This window comes from Notothenia rossii (assembly GCF_949606895.1).
Source record: "Notothenia rossii genome assembly, chromosome: 7".
NCBI lineage: Eukaryota > Metazoa > Chordata > Actinopteri > Perciformes > Nototheniidae > Notothenia > Notothenia rossii.
The window spans coordinates 13,730,214-13,749,968 of NC_136905.1; the positions used below are offsets into that span (position 1 = coordinate 13,730,214).

The 19,755-nt window shown below is 39.3% G+C and overlaps 2 protein-coding genes across 2 annotated transcripts in view; both read right to left on the reverse strand.

The window, feature by feature from the left end:
* The window catches only part of LOC307013172 (uncharacterized protein), a 157,779-nt gene that overhangs the window by 42,819 nt on the left and 95,205 nt on the right, over nt 1–19,755 (reverse strand). The window contains exons 25-31 of the mRNA XM_079640438.1: nt 19,119–19,398; nt 18,857–18,900; nt 18,191–18,476; nt 17,315–17,343; nt 16,426–16,714; nt 16,171–16,211; nt 15,536–15,815 (exon numbers count right to left, since the gene is read on the reverse strand). Of these exons, the coding sequence (XP_079496564.1) occupies nt 15,536–15,815; nt 16,171–16,211; nt 16,426–16,714; nt 17,315–17,343; nt 18,191–18,476; nt 18,857–18,900; nt 19,119–19,398 (1,249 nt within the window). The remainder of the gene's footprint in view (nt 1–15,535; nt 15,816–16,170; nt 16,212–16,425; nt 16,715–17,314; nt 17,344–18,190; nt 18,477–18,856; nt 18,901–19,118; nt 19,399–19,755) is intronic.
* On the reverse strand, nt 958–14,855 carry LOC307013178 (protein Wiz-like). The gene is made up of 6 exons (XM_079640457.1): nt 14,359–14,855; nt 14,013–14,234; nt 8,385–8,762; nt 6,219–6,596; nt 4,041–4,418; nt 958–1,085 (listed from the first exon to the last, which is right to left on the reverse strand). Exons 1-6 carry the CDS (start codon nt 14,468–14,470, stop codon nt 1,024–1,026), a joined length of 1,530 nt encoding a protein of 509 aa, XP_079496583.1. The 5' UTR covers nt 14,471–14,855; the 3' UTR covers nt 958–1,023.

The window sequence follows — 19,755 nt, forward strand, 5'->3', positions numbered from 1 at the left end:
AGGAAATGGGTGGCTTAGCATTGCCTAACTTTTTATTTTATTATTGGGCCGCTAACATTCAAACTTTATTGTCCTGGCGTTGTATTAACAAACAACCTCCACCGTGGCTGCAGATTGAGGAGGCCTCATTTGGCTCTTCTTCTCTGATGTCCCTCTTGTGCCTCCCCCTGACGTTACCATCCTCAAAATACTCCAAAAATATTGTAGTTAAAAACTGTCTCAAGATCTGGACTCAACTTAAACGGCACTTTGGGTTCCAGGGAATACCTCTGCTGTCCCCTGTGCATTCCAATCCGCTGCTCACTCCCTCCATCACTGATGCTGCCTTTTCAATATGGGAGATCAATGGGATTGTGTCTGTAAAACAACTTTACATTGATGGAACATTTGCATCATTTGATCAGCAGGCCCATAAATTCAATCTACCCAAGTCCCACTTCTTCAGATATTTACAAGTCCGAGATTTTATTCGTAATCGTTTTCCAAGTTTCCCTGCTATTCCTCCTTCTACCTGGGTTGACACTATCTTAAGTATTAACCCTAACCTCAAGGGTACCATTTCAAAGCTATACAATACTCTTTTCACATGCCACCCTCTGCCCTCTGATAACTTTCGAACTAATTTGTCAGAGGACCTTAATATAGAGATAGGGACTGAGGTTTGGCAGTCTATTTTGAAACGTGTCGACACATCATCCATTTGTGCCTGCCACGGGGTTTTACAATGTAAAGTGGTCCATAGAGTGCACTGGTCCAAAAGTAGACTAGCTCGCATCTATCCTGGTACTGATCCTAACTGTGATAAATGTCACCTAGGACCAGCTAATCTCGCCCACATGCTTTGGACTTGCCCCACCCTATCTCAGTTTTGGAAGTCTGTCTTCAACTCACTCTCCGCTATCACGTCTGTTACCATCCATCCCTCACCCTTAATTGGCCTGTTTGGTGTCTTACCCGTTGACCATTTACTGCCATCCTATTTCGCTGAACTTGTAGCTTTCCTCACATTGCTGGCTAGGCGCGTTATTTTGATGCATTGGAAGGGTCCTCGTCCCCCCTCTCATACACATTGGATAAAGGATGCCCTATAATTTGTGAAATTGGAAAAAATTAAACACTGTATTAGGGGCTCAGACTTGAAGTTCACAAAAATATGGCTACCCTTCTTAGAACTGCTGCTATGACTCCAGCCTAGGGGAAACACTGACTGTATAACTAAAACTATATACAACATCTATTTACAAACTCTCACACAACTCGTGCAGTAGAATCCAAGTGTCATTTATCCTGGCACAAGCTCACTACTTCCTTAAAGGTCTCCTATCATGCTATTTTAAGGCATACATTATGGGTCTCAGAAATATAAAATTATATTAAAAACATGTCTATGATGCGTTTTGTTCAAAATACCAAACAGATCATGCATTTTAGAAATCCCTCATATCCCTCTATTCAAGGCCTGTTTGAGAACTGCAGGTTCGGGTTCCTTGCAGGTTCGGGTGTATTTCCACAGGCCCTGAAAACTGCAGTAATTAAACCGCTCCTAAAAAAGCATAACCTAGACTCAACCGTAATCAATAATTACAGGCCAATATCAAAACTTCCCTTTTTAAGCAAATGTATTGAGAAAGTTGCTTTTCAACAGTTAGTGTTGACCACAACATATTACTAGACCGTCTAGAAAACTGGATGGGAGTTTCAGCAACAGCTCTAAATTGGTTTAGTTCCTACTTAAAGGACAGAACAAACTTTGTCTCAATAGGCAATTACAAATCAACCATGACAAATATGTCATGCGGGGTTCCTCAAGGCTCCATCTTAGGACCTTTGCTTTTTAATATCTATATGCTACCACTGGCTAAAATTATTAAAAACAGTGATCTAAGCTATGACATCTATGCAGACGACACCCAGATTTATTTTAAAATTACACCGGGAGAATACTCTCCGATTAGAGCAATGAGCAAGTGCATTGAGCACATCAATGACTGGATGACTCAGAACTGTCTCCAATTGAACAAACAAACAACTGAGATAATTGTTTTTGGATCAAAGAAGGACCGATTAAAAGTAATCGCAGAGCTTCAGTCGGCAGACTACAAAGTAACTCATAAAGCCAGAAATCTAGGTGTAGTGATGGACTCAGACCTGCATTTTAACAGTCACATTACAACAGTTATTAGGTTTGCATACTACCACCTGAAGAACATATCTAGGATTAAAAAACTAATGTCGCAACAGGATTTAGAAAAACATGTCCATGCTTTTATTTTCAGTAGACGGACTACTGCAATAGTGTATTCAGAGGGCTCACAAAAAAATCCATCAGAAAGCTGCAGCTGATTCAGAAAGCTGCTGCTCGAGTCCTCACAAACACTAAAAGAGTGGATGACATCAGTTTGGTTCTGAAGTCTTTACACTGGCTTCCAGTCAACCAAAGAATTGATTTTAAAATACTATTGCTAGTTTTTAAATCACTAAATGGCTTAGGACCGAGGTATATAAACGATCTCCTGCAGAACTATGAACCATCAAGGTGTCTCAGGTCTTCTGGAACGGGGTCTGCTCTCTGTTCCAAGAATAAGAACTAAACATGGAAAAGCAGCGTTTAGCTATTATGCCCCGACAAACTAACTGCCCTAATCGTGCACGTCCGCTGAAACACTTCCTATTTTCAAAACCAGACTAAAAACATATCTATTTGCCGCTGCTTTTAATTGAGCTGTTCATACTCACACTGCAGTATGCCTTTTATTTATGTGTTCTGTACCTGCTGTGTTGATTTATTTATTTCATTATCTTTGCTTTTTTATGCCTGTTTTTAAATGCCATTTAATAACGTGTTTATGCTTTATTTATTCTTAAATGTCTTTTGTTTATTATTTTAAGCACTTTGAAAAGAGGAGGCGGAGCTAATGCCTGCTCAGAATTACCCAGCAGATAAATGCTGCTGTGACTAAAAGCCATCATGTTCCAAACCACATAAAGGATTATTTCTGAAACAGTAAGGAGCTCAAATGCTTTTTCTCTTGCTGGTTTAGCACAAGGTGAGTTCATTTTTTTAATTTCCTGCTTTTTTACACATATTCTCTCCAGTAAAAGTTAGCTCTGAGTGTTAGCGATGCTTGCTAATTTAAACAAAGACCATATTACGTCCAAAACAGTCAGCCGATATTACGTCATATCTGACGCAGATCTGGATCAGCTCTGTTGTACCCCCCTTTTTAGAGATTTGGGTACGGAGGTAAAGAGAGAGGGTTTTATTTTCTGACGCTGAGTTCCCTGACACACCGGGGACACATATTTATGTATAAAAGACATCAAGAAATGTATTTTGCATAATTGGTCCCCTTTAAAAACATGCATTTTCACTAAACCTTCCTGTTTTATACATTTTAAGGCACAGACGGATACTCCATGTGCAAGTATGAGACAGTTTATGCCAAAGTGTTTTAGAAGTTAGGTTGTTTTGATAAAGTTTAACTGTTAAACCTGGGCCCCCATTTACTTCAATTCATTAAGAGTTTTCTCACAAAGACATGAAAGAAAACAGATGTCTCAAGAATTGTGGAGAACTCAATTTTAATACAGAACTGGTCGTTATGTAGGTTAACTATTCCTTAAAAAAAAAAACTCGGCAGACAAAATAGTCCGTGTTCTAGTTTTGAACGGACAGGTGTTTCGTTCGAAGATGAAGTTTAAGCTATCACTGTTGGTTAGCTTTTACCCAAACGTCTCAACAATGGCAAATTATTTGCAGCAACTAAATATACATTTTCGGGACCGATTAAGTTCAATTGGCCAATTTCCCACGGCACACCAGACGATCTCTCACAGCAAAGTGCCGTACAGTCAAATAAACACACAAAACCTAAAACAAATCACACAGCTCAGCTCACACACCATAAACAAGTACAAGTAAAAACAGTAGACAATTTAAAAGCAATAAAAGCAACAATCTACAAGATGTCACTACGCTAAGGAGAAGAGGTGGGTTTTCAGAAGTGATCTAAATTACATTAAAATTATAAATATATTACCCAGGTTGAGGGGGAACACCCTGTCAGAGCCGGGAGTGGAGCTGCATTTAGACTGAAGAGGACTGGCGAAGGCGAGGGGGAAAAGGCTGAGTAGGGAGGAGGAAGGAGACGAGGAGGAAGGAGAGGAGGAGGTGGGCAAGGAGGAACGAGGGGGTCCAGGAGAGGGAGGAGGGGGAGTTTTGAGAGGTTTCAGAGGAAGAGCACAAGGAAGGCCTCGTCTCGTGATGATTTCTCTCAGGGTGTCGATGGGCGAGCTGTTGACCGACCACTTGGTGATTCCCATCTGACGCAGGTGGGATCGGGCGTGGCTTCTGAGGCCTTTACGGTTCTCAACGTATTTCCTGCAGACCTCACAGCCTATTTCCTTCGAAAGTTCGCCTAGAAGATTAGAGATGAGAAACATGTTCAATAGAGAAAGCAAACAGCAGCAATGGCAAAAGTACACACATCCTTTACTCAAGTAGAAGTACAGATACTCGTGTTTAAAAATACTCTGGTAAAAGTAGAAGTACTGACTAAACTTCTTTACTCAAGTAAAAGTATAGAAATATGGGTTTCGAAATGTACTTAAGTAAAAATACCCATAACTACCAACTGTTTTAAAGAGTACCTGACCTCCCTTTATATTAAATGGAACAATAATGTAATTGTTAGCTAATGAATGTTTCCATGCTGAACAACCGCAAAATGACAAAGTTTTCATTGGTCCCTCTTCTTTAGAGAAGACCAGGAAGTGATGGATACACGGATCGTGTTCAAATCAATAGGCACGCAATGACTGTAAATACTGTAATAATGATCACGCCACCAAACACAGATTAAAACTAAAGTAATAAACCTGTTTTGAAAATGTAAGAAGTAAAAGTAAAAAGTTCTCAGAAAAATAAGTAGTGGAGTAAAGTACTGGAACCAGAAAAATGAACTTAAGTACAGTAACAAAGTATTAGTACTCCACTACTACCCTCCTCTGGCAATGTCATCATCTTCAAAAAAAGTTTCATTTTCTTAACGCACTCTCTTTCTTCTTCCACTATTTCGATTTTATTTGTATTTACTTGCACTATTTTATTTGATTAGTTCTATGTCGAATATGTTGCACTGTTGGAGGAGCCTGTGACCTACGTTTTTAATTGACATCTACACTAAAGCTAATGCACAAATGACAATAAAATCTTGAAATCTTTGTGTCATGTCTGGTTTCAAGGTTTTAGTAGGCGGTGAACCCAAACACGGAAACCAAAGGAAAGAAGTTATAAATAACCAAAAGCAAGTTTTACAAAACTCATAACAAAAACCTGGTAACCACAAAACTGAGGAAGCAGGAAATCAAAACAAAGTAAAAGCAGCAAAAAACTAAACAAGGGTAGCAAATCCACAAGGAACACGAGAAATAATCAGGGGACGAATACAGACAGACTGTTCAACTCACCGGGGACACATATTTATGTATAAAAGACATCAAGAAGTGTATTTTGCATAATTGGTCCCCTTTAAAAACATGCATTTTCACTAAACCTTCCTGTTTTATACATTTCAAGGCACAGACGGATACTCCATGTGCAAGTATGAGACAGTTTATGCCAAAGTGTTTTAGAAGTTAGGTTGTTTTGATAAAGTTTAACTGTTAAACCTGGGCCCCCATTTACTTCAATTCATTAAGAGTTTTCTCACAAAGACATGAAAGAAAACAGATGTCTCAAGAATTGTGGAGAACTCAATTTTAATACAGAACTGGTCGTTATGTAGGTTAACTATTCCTTCAAAAAAAAAACTCGGCAGACAAAATAGTCCGTGTTCTAGTTTTGAAGGGACAGGTGTTTCGTTCGAAGATGAAGTTTAAGCTATCACTGTTGGTTAGCTTTTACCCAAACGTCTCAACAATGGCAAATTATTTGCAGCAACTAAATATACATTTTCGGGACCGATTAAGTTCAATTGGCCAATTTCCCACGGCACACCAGACGATCTCTCACAGCAAAGTGCCGTACAGTCAAATAAACACACAAAACCTAAAACAAATCACACAGCTCACCTCACACACCATAAACAAGTACAAGTAAAAACAATAGACAATTTAAAAGCAATAAAAGCAACAATCTACAAGATGTCACTACGCTAAGGAGAAGAGGTGGGTTTTCAGAAGTGATCTAAATTACATTAAAATTATAAATATATTACCCAGGTTGAGGGGGAACACCCTGTCAGAGCCGGGAGTGGAGCTGAATTTAGACTGAAGAGGACTGGCGAAGGCGAGGGGGAAAAGGCTGAGTAGGGAGGAGGAAGGAGACGAGGAGGAAGGAGAGGAGGAGGTGGGCAAGGAGGAACGAGGGGGTCCAGGAGAGGGAGGAGGGGGAGTTTTGAGAGGTTTCAGAGGAAGAGCACAAGGAAGGCCTCGTCTCGTGATGATTTCTCTCAGGGTGTCGATGGGCGAGCTGTTGACCGACCACTTGGTGATTCCCATCTGACGCAGGTGGGATCGGGCGTGGCTTCTGAGGCCTTTACGGTTCTCAACGTATTTCCTGCAGACCTCACAGCCTATTTCCTTCGAAGATTCGCCTAGAAGATTAGAGATGAGAAACATGTTCAATAGAGAAAGCAAACAGCAGCAATGGCAAAAGTACACACATCCTTTACTCAAGTAGAAGTACAGATACTCATGTTTAAAAATACTCTGGTAAAAGTAGAAGTACTGACTAAACTTCTTTACTCAAGTAAAAGTATAGAAATATGGGTTTCGAAATGTACTTAAGTAAAAATACCCATAACTACCAACTGTTTTAAAGAGTACCTGACCTCCCTTTATATTAATAGAACAATAATGTAATTGTTAGCTAATGAATGTTTCCATGCTGAACAACCGCAAAATGACAAAGTTTTCATTGGTCCCTCTTCTTTAGAGAAGACCAGGAAGTGATGGATACACGGATCGTGTTCAAATCAATAGGCACGCAATGACTCTAAATGATCACGCCACCAAACACAGATTAAAACTAAAGTAATAAACCTGTTTTGAAAATTTAAGAAGTAAAAGTAAAAAGTTCTCAGAAAAATAAGTAGTGGAGTAAAGTACTGGAACCAGAAAAATGAACTTAAGTACAGTAACAAAGTATTAGTACTCCACTACTACCCTCCTCTGGCAGTGTCATCATCTTGAAAAAAGTTTCATTTTCTTAACGCACTCTCTTTCTTCTTGCAGTATTTCGATTTTATTTGTATTTACTTGCACTATTTTATTTGATTAGTTCTATGTCGAATATGTTGCACTGTTGGAGGAGCCTGTGACCTACGTTTTTAATTGACATCTACACTAAAGCTAATGCACAAATGACAATAAAATCTTGAAATCTTTGTGTCATGTCTGGTTTCAAGGTTTTAGCAGGCGGTGAACCCAAACACGGAAACCAAAGGAAAGAAGTTATAAATAACCAAAAGCAAGTTTTACAAAACTCATAACCAAAACCTGGTAACCACAAAACTGAGGAAGCAGGAAATCAAAACAAAGTAAAAGCAGCAAAAAACTAAAGAAGGGTAGCAAATCCACAAGGGACACGAGAAATAATCAGGGGACGAATACAGACAGACTGTTCAACTCACCGGGGACACATATTTATGTATAAAAGACATCAAGAAGTGTATTTTGCATAATTGGTCCCCTTTAAAAACATGCATTTTCACTAAACCTTCCTGTTTTATACATTTCAAGGCACAGACGGATACTCCATGTGCAAGTATGAGACAGTTTATGCCAAAGTGTTTTAGAAGTTAGGTTGTTTTGATAAAGTTTAACTGTTAAACCTGGGCCCCCATTTACTTCAATTCATTAAGAGTTTTCTCACAAAGACATGAAAGAAAACAGATGTCTCAAGAATTGTTGAGAACTCAATTTTAATACAGAACTGGTCGTTTTGTAGGTTAACTATTCCTTAAAAAAAAAAACTCAGGCAGACAAAATAGTCCGTGTTCTAGTTTTGAAGGGACAGGTGTTTCGTTCGAAGATGAAGTTTAAGCTTTCACTGTTGTTTAGCTTTTACCCAAACGTCTCAACAATGGCAAATTATTTGCAGCAACTAAATATACATTTTCGGGACCGATTAAGTTCAATTGGCCAATTTCCCACGGCACACCAGACGATCTCTCACAGCAAAGTGCCGTACAGTCAAATAAACACACAAAACCTAAAACAAATCACACAGCTCACCTCACACACCATAAACAAGTACAAGTAAAAACAATAGACAATTTAAAAGCAATAAAAGCAACAATCTACAAGATGTCACTACGCTAAGGAGAAGAGGTGGGTTTTCAGAAGTGATCTAAATTACATTAAAATTATAAATATATTACCCAGGTTGAGGGGGAACACCCTGTCAGAGCCGGGAGTGGAGCTGAATTTAGACTGAAGAGGACTGGCGAAGGCGAGGGGGAAAAGGCTGAGTAGGGAGGAGGAAGGAGACGAGGAGGAAGGAGAGGAGGAGGTGGGCAAGGAGGAACGAGGGGGTCCAGGAGAGGGAGGAGGGGGAGTTTTGAGAGGTTTCAGAGGAAGAGCACAAGGAAGGCCTCGTCTCGTGATGATTTCTCTCAGGGTGTCGATGGGCGAGCTGTTGACCGACCACTTGGTGATTCCCATCTGACGCAGGTGGGATCGGGCGTGGCTTCTGAGGCCTTTACGGTTCTCAAAGTATTCCCCGCAGAACTCACAGCCTATTTCCTTCGAAGGTTCGCCTAGAAGATTAGAGATGAGAAACATGTTCAATAGAGAAAGCAAACAGCAGAGATGGCAAAAGTACACACATCCTTTACTCAAGTAGAAGTACAGATACTCATGTTTAAAAATACTCTGGTAAAAGTAGAAGTACTGACTAAACTTCTTTACTCAAGTAAAAGTATAGAAATATGGGTTTCGAAATGTACTTAAGTAAAAATACCCATAACTACCAACTGTTTTAAAGAGTACCTGACCTCCCTTTATATTAAATGGAACAATAATGTAATTGTTAGCTAATGAATGTTTCCATGCTGAACAACCGCAAAATGACAAAGTTTTCATTGGTCCCTCTTCTTTAGAGAAGACCAGGAAGTGATGGATACACGGATCGTGTTCAAATCAATAGGCACGCAATGACTGTAAATACTGTAATAATGATCACGCCACCAAACACAGATTAAAACTAAAGTAATAAACCTGTTTTGAAAATGTAAGAAGTAAAAGTAAAAAGTTCTCAGAAAAATAAGTAGTGGAGTAAAGTACTGGAACCAGAAAAATGAACTTAAGTACAGTAACAAAGTATTAGTACTCCACTACTACCCTCCTCTGGCAGTGTCATCATCTTGAAAAAAGTTTCATTTTCTTAACACACTCTCTTTCTTCTTGCACTCTTTCGATTTTATTTGTATTTACTTGCACTATTTTATTTTATTAGTTCTATGTCGAATATGTTGCACTGTTGGAGGAGCCTGTGACCTACGTTTTTAATTGACATCTACACTAAAGCTAATGCACAAATGACAATAAAATCTTGAAATCTTTGTGTCATGTCTGGTTTCAAGGTTTTAGCAGGCGGTGAACCCAAACACGGAAACCAAAGGAAAGAAGTTATAAATAACCAAAAGCAAGTTTTACAAAACTCATAACAAAAACCTGGTAACCACAAAACTGAGGAAGCAGGAAATCAAAACAAAGTAAAAGCAGCAAAAAAATAAACAAGGGTAGCAAATCCACAAGGGACACGAGAAATAATCAGGGGACGAATACAGACAGACTGTTCAACTCAGGTAAGAAAGACGGGAAACTTCACAACAAACCGACAGAGAAAACCAGGGAAAAACTGGCTCACATCAACAAGACACAGCTGGAGAAGGTAGGCAACAACACAGGTGATGTGTCTCAATTGGAATACTTCAAACTGCTTTGTTGTGAACTGTGGATTCATTTCATCCATGTAGAGTTCTCTTAAATCAAACACCGCAAGTGACAACAGAAAGCTAGCTAGACAGCTAACCTCTAGCAACATTATTGTTTGGAGTAGCAAACCTTTACAGATGGCTCAATTAACCCAATTCAATTAATGGTGGCTTATTTTCCCAGCAGTATAGCGGTATGATAAATAAATATTGAAAAATAAAGACAATTAAAACTGCGGTCGCACTTGTGCGCGCAGTGATGAGCGGGCCCTCGCGTCCGTGCGCCTGTCGGGGAGGGCAGCCGGTCGTCCCTGCGTCAAGCAGACGCGCGCGAGTCCTCGGAAATGAGCCGTTTGTCATTTCTCTAATTTTCGCGTCCCAGGTACTCCGGCATCGACCCGGAAACGGATGTTGGCGCGCCGTCTCGAAGGAAAACAAATTTCTCTAAAGGCTCGTCGAGGATCGATATTCGGGGAGGCTGTCTGGAGGTGCCGTAACCGAGGATACACTGATTTAGAGGAGAGAGGAGTGTCTCTGGAGGAGCTATAACCGAGGGTACAACGATGGAGAGGAGAGAGGATACTCTCTGGAGGAGCTATAACCGAGGGATGTATCCTCCGGAGTCGATTTCAGCCAACAGTGATGTTTAAAAGAGGCGTGACGCAGGGCTGGACTTATGTCAACGAAGCACAGCTCTGAAAACTGTTCCCGTTGTGATTATAAGTTATTTGAGATGATAAAATGTGCATCAGACTTTCTGCCCTTTACCGTTTGTTTACTCACTAATTACATCTCCCCTGGATGTTAGGCTATTTCTTTTTTTAATACAACTGCTTTCATTGTAACACGATGTTTACAGTGAGAACAGCTGCTGAGGTCAGTGCAGAAACAGAACAGTGTGTATAATATATATCGCTCAATAATATATGTAACAGGCAGCCCACATTTCACACTTTATTTGTAGGCTTTAGGAGATATCTACAAATAAACAGTAGGGTTAGGGTTCAGGGAGTGTATACGTGTCTGTTGTAATGAATATACCCCCAGCAAAGGGCGTTGTTGGACTAACAGTAGGTGCGTGTGTGTGTGTGTGTGTGTGTGTGTGTGTGTGTGTGTGTGTGTGTGTGTGTGTGTGTGTGTGTGTGTGTGTGTGTGTGTGTGTGTGTGTGTGTGTGTGTGTGTGTGTGTGTGTGTGTGTGTGTGTGAGAGAGTTGATGTTGCAGGCAGACAGGCAGGTGTCAGTAGGTTATCTGACATATAAATTGTAAAAAATTGTACATTCTCCGTTCGCTTACGAGCTCATCGTTTGAGCGATCAATTATTCCCTCGCCATTTAGCATCACATTGGAAATGGGCTGAACTTTTCCTGGATTGGAATTTTTCCGATCATTCCCGTAGGAGGAGTCCGCAGAAATGTCCTTAAAATGCATGAAAAACGCACATCTTTCAAAATGGCCGACTTTTTCGGGGGCGGGGCTAATGGAAGGCAATTTGAAATATGTCCGCAATCATAAGAACAATGTGTATACAGCGTTTCGTGAATATCAGAAAAACTATATGCGAGTAGTTTGGAGTAATTTGCGACATGTAAATCGTCAAAAATGGTGTATTCGCTGTTAGCTTACGACCTCCACGATTGAGCTATCAAAAATGTTCTTCTCAATTTAGCATCATATTGGATAGGGGCTGAAGGTGTCCTGGAGTGAAATTTTTCCGATCATTCCCCTAGGAGGAGTTGGCAAGAATGTGCTTAAAATGCATGAAAAACGAACATCTTTGAAAATGGCCGACTTTGTCGGGGGCGGGGCTAATAAAAGCCAATTTGAAATATGTCCGCAATCATAAGAGAAATTTGTATACAGCGTTTCGTGAATATTGGAAAAACTATACGCGAGTAGTTTGGAGTAATTTGGAGTAATTTGTGACATGTAAATCGTCAAAAATGGAAAGTTCTCCGTTCGCTTACGAAGTCCTCGTTTGAGCAATCGACTATTCCTTCACAATTTAGCATCACATTGGATATGGGCTGAACTTGTCCTGCATTGGAATAGGAGGAGTTTGCAAGAATGTGCTTAAAATGGCTGAAAAACGCACATATTTCAAAATGGCCAACTTTCTGGGGGGCGGGGCTAATGGAAGGCAATTTGAAATATGTGTGCAATCATAATAGAAATATGTATACAGCGTTTCGTGAATATCGGAATAACTATATCCGAGTAGTTTGGAGTAATTTGCGACATGTAAATCGTCAAAAATTGTGTATTCACTGTTAGCTAACGACCTCCATGATTGAGCTTTCAAAAATGTTCTTCTCAATTTAGCATGATATTGGATAGGGGCTGAACGTGTCCTGGATTGGAATTTTTCCGATCATTTCCCTAGGAGGAGTTCGTAAGAATGTGCTTAAAATGCATGAAAAACGCACATTTTTCAAAATGGCCGACTTCCTGGGGGGCGGGGCTAATGGAATCAATATACAAATATGTCCGCAATTCAATGAGGAATGTCTGTGCCAAGTTTCGTGAAGTTCTGAGAAACTATATGTGACTAGCACACAATAGGGGGCGCTAGTGAGCAGTTTTTTTGAAAAATTACGTTTTTCTTTTTACATTCTCGAAAAGGTCGTGGGCTCTGACGTGTGTCCCAAGTTTTGCGTCCGAAGCTCATTTTATGCTATCGCAATTTAAAAAAAATGTTTAGGCCACGCCCACATTCGGAATTTGTTGCGACACTTTAAATCTGAGTTCGTAGTCACCCCGAGAGTGTGTTTAAAGAAATATATATATATTAGTCCATCCGCTCTTGAGTTATAAATTGGTGGTGTTTTTGGCGCCCCCTATAGTCCAAAATGAAATTCATTCAAATGGTCATTCGGAGTTAAGGTGCGAGCGACTATGTAAATTTATTCCGAAATGGGATTTTGATAGGTGGCGCTAGTGAGCACGTTGCAATATTTTAACCCATTGACTCCAGAATGTTGCAATTTTTACGGGTCCTTTGCGTCTGTGCAAATGTATACAACTTTTTAAGCGTCCTAAAGGCCTCAAAAACAGGAAACGCCAGCACTATAACCGTGCTCGGGCCCTAAATATAACTAATGTTCACTGAAGCAACAGCGGCTGGTCCAGCGACTTCCACTACGTAGAAAATATGGCGATCTTTAAGTGCTTTTTGACCATTAAGTTTTGTCCCATAAATCCTGTAAAACAACACTCACTGTGCCATGAGCTCCCCACTGTTCACATTTGGGACACACTTATATACTCAAAGTAGCAGATGTAAGTACAGAAGTACGCCAATTGAGACACAGCAAAGGGCTGCAGGGTAATCACACAAAGTTGGATAGAATCAGGGCAGGGCACAAAAAGAAGGGAAACCAGAAATGACACAAGAAGAGTGTTTTTACAGAATAAAAACAATAGAATGACAAAATCATTACGGATCAAATTCTGACATGTGAAGCCCACTTTATGTTAGGTATTGTCCCATAAATCCTGTAGACATGACTCAAGGGTGCTGTAGGAGACATGAGACGTACAAAGTAATGCATTTTGTTTTAATACATTTGTTTTGTACTAGTTTATATTTGGGTAATGGTTTGTATTATTATAAGATATTTATTTAATCGCTATGGATTGGTTGCTTTGGGTCACATGGATATGGGTGGCACTCAGGGAAATTGTAATCCTGTTCACATGTGTGAGGTGTGTACGTGTGTGTGTGGAAGAGAGGGTGACACAGGGTTGTTGTATTTTTGGTTGACCGCAAGTTTAAGGATTGCTTTGATTATTATAACAATGTCTATGTCTACGGAAAATTGATCATCTATTTTTACATTAAACTACATTATTATTCACTTCAATTTTTTATCTCAGCAAGTACTTTTTTTAGCATGTCATAACCAAACAGGCCCGGCCTCAGCCTCTCAGCGACTTTGTTTGTTTCCTGCTGTCGCTATAGGTGCTTTTACTAAATAAAACAGAGAACAAGATCATGAAGGATCTAATTCTGACATGTAAAGCCCACTTTAAGTTAAGTATTATACCATATCTCATGAAAAACAACACTCACTGTGCTGCAGAGCCAGCAGGGAGCTGCCCAGGTAGGGGAATCTCATGGAGGAGGACTTTAGGCGCTTGGGAGGTGGGCCGAGTAACGATGAGGGAGCTTGATGATGAAGTAGGTCGATGGGAGAGCCCTTGGATTTTGAGTACTCCACCCCTAAGGGCTGCAGGTGGGCTTGGAGGGGGCTGAACCAACCTTTCCGGGTCTCGAACCTCAAGTGCTCCAGCGCTAAACAGGTAGAAGAAAGTTAGATAATGCTGCGGTGGAATAGTGTTTGTTGGCTCAAATTACCACTTTTTACACTGCTATGGACAATCTTGCACTAATGTAAATTTCCCAAAGATTCTCTTACCTTTGGGTCTTAAGATAGTCTCTGATAATCTCTCCACTAGATCTGTTCTGTCCAGGTCCATTAAAACCTCCCTGGTCACCTCCACAGACTGCGGACCACAGGTCACCACCATCTGATCCACCAGCTGGAGTGCACTTTTTTTCCAATTGGGATATCCATAAAAGGTGCATATGCTCTTCTGGAAGTACGTGAACTGCAGATAACACTGAAATCTGTCGAGCTCATCGCCACTCAAATCCTTCAGAGTTTTCAAAAGGATCTCTTTCACTGCTGCAATTTTTACCTGAAAAAGTAAACGGATGTGTAAGAAAAGGTGTTATTTTTCTATGGAAATTAATATTACTTTGTATTCATTTAATCAGTCAGTGTTTCAGACAAGAGGATTTTATAAAATGTTTACAAGATCTCTCAAGTCAATCAGAATCAGAATACCTTTATTATTCCACAGAGGGGAAATTTGCAGCGTTACAGCAGGAAAGAGCCACAGACAGCTTAGTTTTGCATCTTACATGCGTAAAAAAAAAGTATTAAGTTACAAAGTAACTAACATCTGTACTATTAAATATGTTTAGCTTTTCTCTTCACAAATGCAAACTTTGATATGAGTGTTCAGACTTCAGTCTGCTAATCTGATCAGAACATCAGTGAAAGAAAATTCATTTTCACAGAATAGATCAACCTTAAACATGGTTTAGTTTAGATCATCATTGTTAAGTTCAAGATGGATAAGGTTAACAACTTGCATCTATTGAAGGAAAGCTGTGATGTGTAAAGTCAGACTCACTCCCTTGGACTGTGCAGGTCGATGTTCATCCACAGAGTACATCTCTGAAGAGAGAAAATACATTTAAATGACTCAAAGGATTGAAAACTCATTTAACATAAGAGAATATAATCAACTTTAATTACTCTTACTTTAAACGGAAACAAATGAAAATAAAATGAATGTACATCAATAATTAACACTGTCACAATCTAAAGCATTTTAACACAATATTTCTTGTTGAGAGTATGTGCCTGTTGGTCATATCATTATTTATTTAATGTTTGCATTAATTCCTGTTCCAAGTTTGTTTTATATTTAACATTAATGATGTCTCTGAGAAAATGTATGATGTATGTGACGTAATGTTTATGACACACTTGTTTATGTTAATAGTTTTTTTCTTTGTCTTACCTTTGAGTTCTAAGTTTGTAAACTTCTGCCTCAGATCAGTCCTGTTAATGTCCTTCAAAACCTCCATGGTTATCTCTACACACTGTTGGCCGTAGAACCCCATCATCTGTTCCACTGTTTGTGCTCTGCCTGCTGAGGATCTCCAGAACCATGAAAAATATCTCGGCTTCTTCTTGGAGACAATTAAATCCAGGGACTGCTTGAATTTCTCTAAATCCTCGTTTCTCAAATCATTCAGAGTTTCCAAAAGCAGATGTTTAACAGCTGCCATTGTTGCTACCTGAAATAATCAATACATTCATTAGACATGTGTATATTCCTCTTGGACAATTACAAATGTGTCTATTTGCATCTCATCACTCTTAATGTTTTCCCTTTAACTCTTAAAAAAAAAAATGATTAGTTGTTGTTGGGTTAGACAGACAGACAGACAGACAGACAGACAGACAGACAGACAGACAGACAGACAGACAGACAGACAGACAGACAGACAGACAGACAGACAGACAGACAGACAGGCAGACAGACGGACAGACAGATCATCATAAAAAATGTAATCATGTGTTTGGGTCATATCATTATCTGTTGAAGGAAAGGTGTGTTGTAGAAAGTCAGACAGAAGTGACATTACTTACTTTCTGGATCACTGCAGGTCGCTGTGCCTCTGAGTGTTTCTCTGAAGAGGAAAGAGGTGGAGATAAACCAACTCAATTCATTTGACCCTCTCCCAAAATATTAATCATTGTTCTGATTAGTCATAAAACATACTTTGTACACTAGGATATAAATACATTATAAATATACGTTTCATCTATATTCTTTATTTAGCTTATTAACTTGGGATAAACAGGTTTGATGATTTAAAGATGTTTGTATCATATCTGTCTTACTTTTGGGTCCTGAGCTGCTTTGAGATAGCCTCTGCACCAGATCAGTCCTGTTCATCTTCTCAAAAGCCTCAGTGGTCATCTCCAGCAGTCTGAGCTGGCTGTGATTTTGCACCAAATAAAACACCATGAGCTGCCTGTCTCTCATCATGTGCCAGCTTGGTGAGATGTGTGGGTAGCCTTTGTCAGAGAGAATTTGACTCAGGACCATCTTAAAACTCTCTAAATCCTGGTCACTCAAATCTTTCAGTGTTTCCAGAAGCAGCTCTATGACAGACGCCATCGTTTCCACCTGGTAAAATCAAAGGAGACGTTAATGGTGCAAAAGAGCAATGTTGTTATTGTTTACATCTTGTCAGTTTCAGTGTTTGCAAGAGTGGACATGGTAAGAGAACATCAGCCATGTCACGCACAACGTATCAGTACACTTTATATTGTTCATCCAAATCATCACACAACCATTTTCTTTTTGTATAAACGGCATGTTTGATCCATGACTTTATTTGACCTCCTAAGTTACTCTTTCCATGGCTGTGGTAGAAACATTAGATTTAGCAGCTGAGTGGCAGTTTAACCAGTTGCATCTTTTTGTTTTGGTATAAAAGAGTAAGAATCACTATCTTTATTTTAGCATCAGTATTGTGAATTTCTCTTTCTGAATATTAGAAAAACAACTCATGAATAATGTGCTATAATTTCCCCTCCAGACACCAATTATTAACACTATTCATAAATAACATGTATGCCTTTGAAGATACAGTATGTGTACCTAACTTGGCCTGATCAGATTTGTATCATGAATAATGTTCAGGAAGGAGATTATCTTCAGTCTTCTAAATCTACTGAGTCAAAGCTGCACTGGGTGGAGTCAGAGTGATGGGACATTACTCACTCTCTGGATCAGTGAAGGAAGCGGTTCCTCTGAGGAGAAAAAATGACACACGACTGATTCAAAATCAGACTATGGACAACTTTAGTCAGATTGAGTTACTTTTGAACAACAATATGTAATGTGAATAATTGAACTGTTAAAATAACACTCAAATATGGTTCATGCTGGCATCATTCAAATCAATCACAAAGAGTGAGAGGTTTGACATTATATTATTAACACCCATTAAAGGAACAATACACCCACAAAATGACCTTTTCATAGAAATGACTCCTGCCTTGTTACCTTGAATTCGTCAAGAAACAAAACAGACAAAAGTATTGATTAATAGGGAGCTGTGTTTAACAAGAGAACAACTTTATTAACTGTATAACTAAAAGTATATAAAACATCTGTTTACAAACTGTCACACAACTCCTGCAGTAGAATCCAAGTCTCATTTATCCTGGCACGAGCTCACTACTTCCTTAAAACAAGCATTTTCACTAAACTTCCTGTTTTATACATTTCAAAGCACAGACGGGTACTCCACGTGCAAGTATGAGACTGTTGATGCAGAAGTGTTTTAGAGGTTAGGTTGTTTTGATCAAGTTGAACTGTTATTAAACACGCCCCCCATTTACTTCCATTCATAAAGAGTTTTCTAAATGTTTTTATTTATTACTCACAGTGGAGGCATGCAAGAAAACAAATGTGTTCAAGAATTAAAGAGAACTCAGGGTGAGTAATTGTAAAACAGAACAACTGGTCCTTTTGAGAGTGAACTATTCCTTCAAATCTAAAAAAACTCCAATACAAAAGCATTGCAACAAATACAAAACTCATGACTATGAACTCTTCTGTGTGATGTAGCAGTTTTAGTTTTCTTTCTCTTACCTTTGAGTCTTAAGATAGTCTCTGATAATCTCTCCACTAGATCAGTTCTGTTCAGGTCCATTAAAACCTCCCTGGTCACCTCCACAGACTGCGGACCACAGGTCTCCACCATCTGATCCACTAACTGGAGAGCACTTGCTGTCCAATTGGAATATCCATAACAGAAGTAGGATATGCTCTTCTGGAAGTAGGTGAACTGCAGCAACCACTGAAATCTGTAGTGCTCATCATCACTCAAATCCTTAAGAGTTTTCAAAAGGATCTCTTTCTCTGCTGCAATTTGTGCCTGATGGATGTGTAAGAAAAGGTGTTATTTCTCTATGGAAATGAATATTACTTAATACTTTATATTCATTTCATCAGTCAGTGTTTCAGACAAGAGGATTTTATAAAATGTTTAGAAGATCCCTCAAGTCAAAGACACACTAACATCTGTTCTATAAAATATATTTAGCTTTTTTCTTCACAAATGCAAACTTTGATATGAGTGTTCAGACTTCAGTCTGCTAATCTGATCAGAACATCAGTGAAAGAAAAATCATTTTGACAGAAGAGATCAACCTTAAACATGGTTTGGTTTGCATCATCATTGTTAAGTTCAAGATGGATATGGTTAACAACTTGCATCTATTGAAGGAAAGCTGTGATGTGTAAAGTCAGACTCACTCCCTCGGACTGTGCAGGTCGATGTTCATCCACAGAGTACATCTCTGAAGAGAGAAAATAAAGTGAATGTCTAACACACAAGATCCCAGCAACTAAACTAAACTACTTAAACTTAAAACATTCTGTTTCTTGTTGAGACTCTGGTCTGTTGGTATTTTAATATTTCTTTAATGTTTGCATTGATTCCTGTGCCAAGTTTTTTTATATTTCACATTGATGATGACACTGAGGTTAGACAATTACTTTTTTTTCTTTGTCTTACCTTTGAGTTCTGAGCTGGGCTTTGTCAACCTCTGCCTCAGATCAGTCCTGTTAATGTGCTTCAAAACCTCCATGGTTATCTCTAGGCACTGTTGGCCGAAGATCTGTATTATCTCTTCCACTGTTTGTGATCTGCCTGTTGAGGATCTAAATAAAACACTTCTCCGTTTCTTCTTGGAGACCATTAAATCCAGGGTCCGCTTGAATTTCTTTAGATCCTTGTTTCTCAAATCATTCAGAGTTTCCAAAAGCAGATGTTTAACAGCTGCCATTGTTGCTACCTGAAATAATCAATACATTCATTAGACATGTGTATATTCCTCTTGGACAATTACAAATGAGTCTATTTGCATCTCATCACTGTTAATGTTTTCCCTTTAACTCTTATAAACTGGTTAGTTGTTGTTGGGTTTGACAGACGGACAGACAGACAGACAGACAGACAGACAGACAGACAGACAGACAGACAGACAGACAGACAGACAGACAGACAGACAGACGGACAGAGAGACAGACAGACAGACAGACAGACAGACAGACAGACAGACAGACAGACAGACAGATCATCATAGATGAGTCGATCATGTGTTTGGGTCATATCATTATCTGTTGAAGGAAAGGTGTGTTGTAGAAAGTCA

What these genes read in the sequence shown, in the direction of transcription:
- LOC307013178 (XM_079640457.1), bottom strand. Translation starts at nt 14,470, where the DNA reads ATGGTGGTGACCTGTGGTCCGCAGTCTGTGGAGGTGACCAGGGAGGTT. An exon ending in GGTGTTCCCCCTCAACCTGG is followed by an intron (nt 4,419 to 6,218) that starts GTAATATATTTA and finishes CTAATCTTCTAG; the next exon opens with GCGAACTTTCGAAGGAAATA. An exon ending in GGTGTTCCCCCTCAACCTGG is followed by an intron (nt 1,086 to 4,040) that starts GTAATATATTTA and finishes CACAAATTATAG; the next exon opens with GGCATCCTTTATCCAATGTG.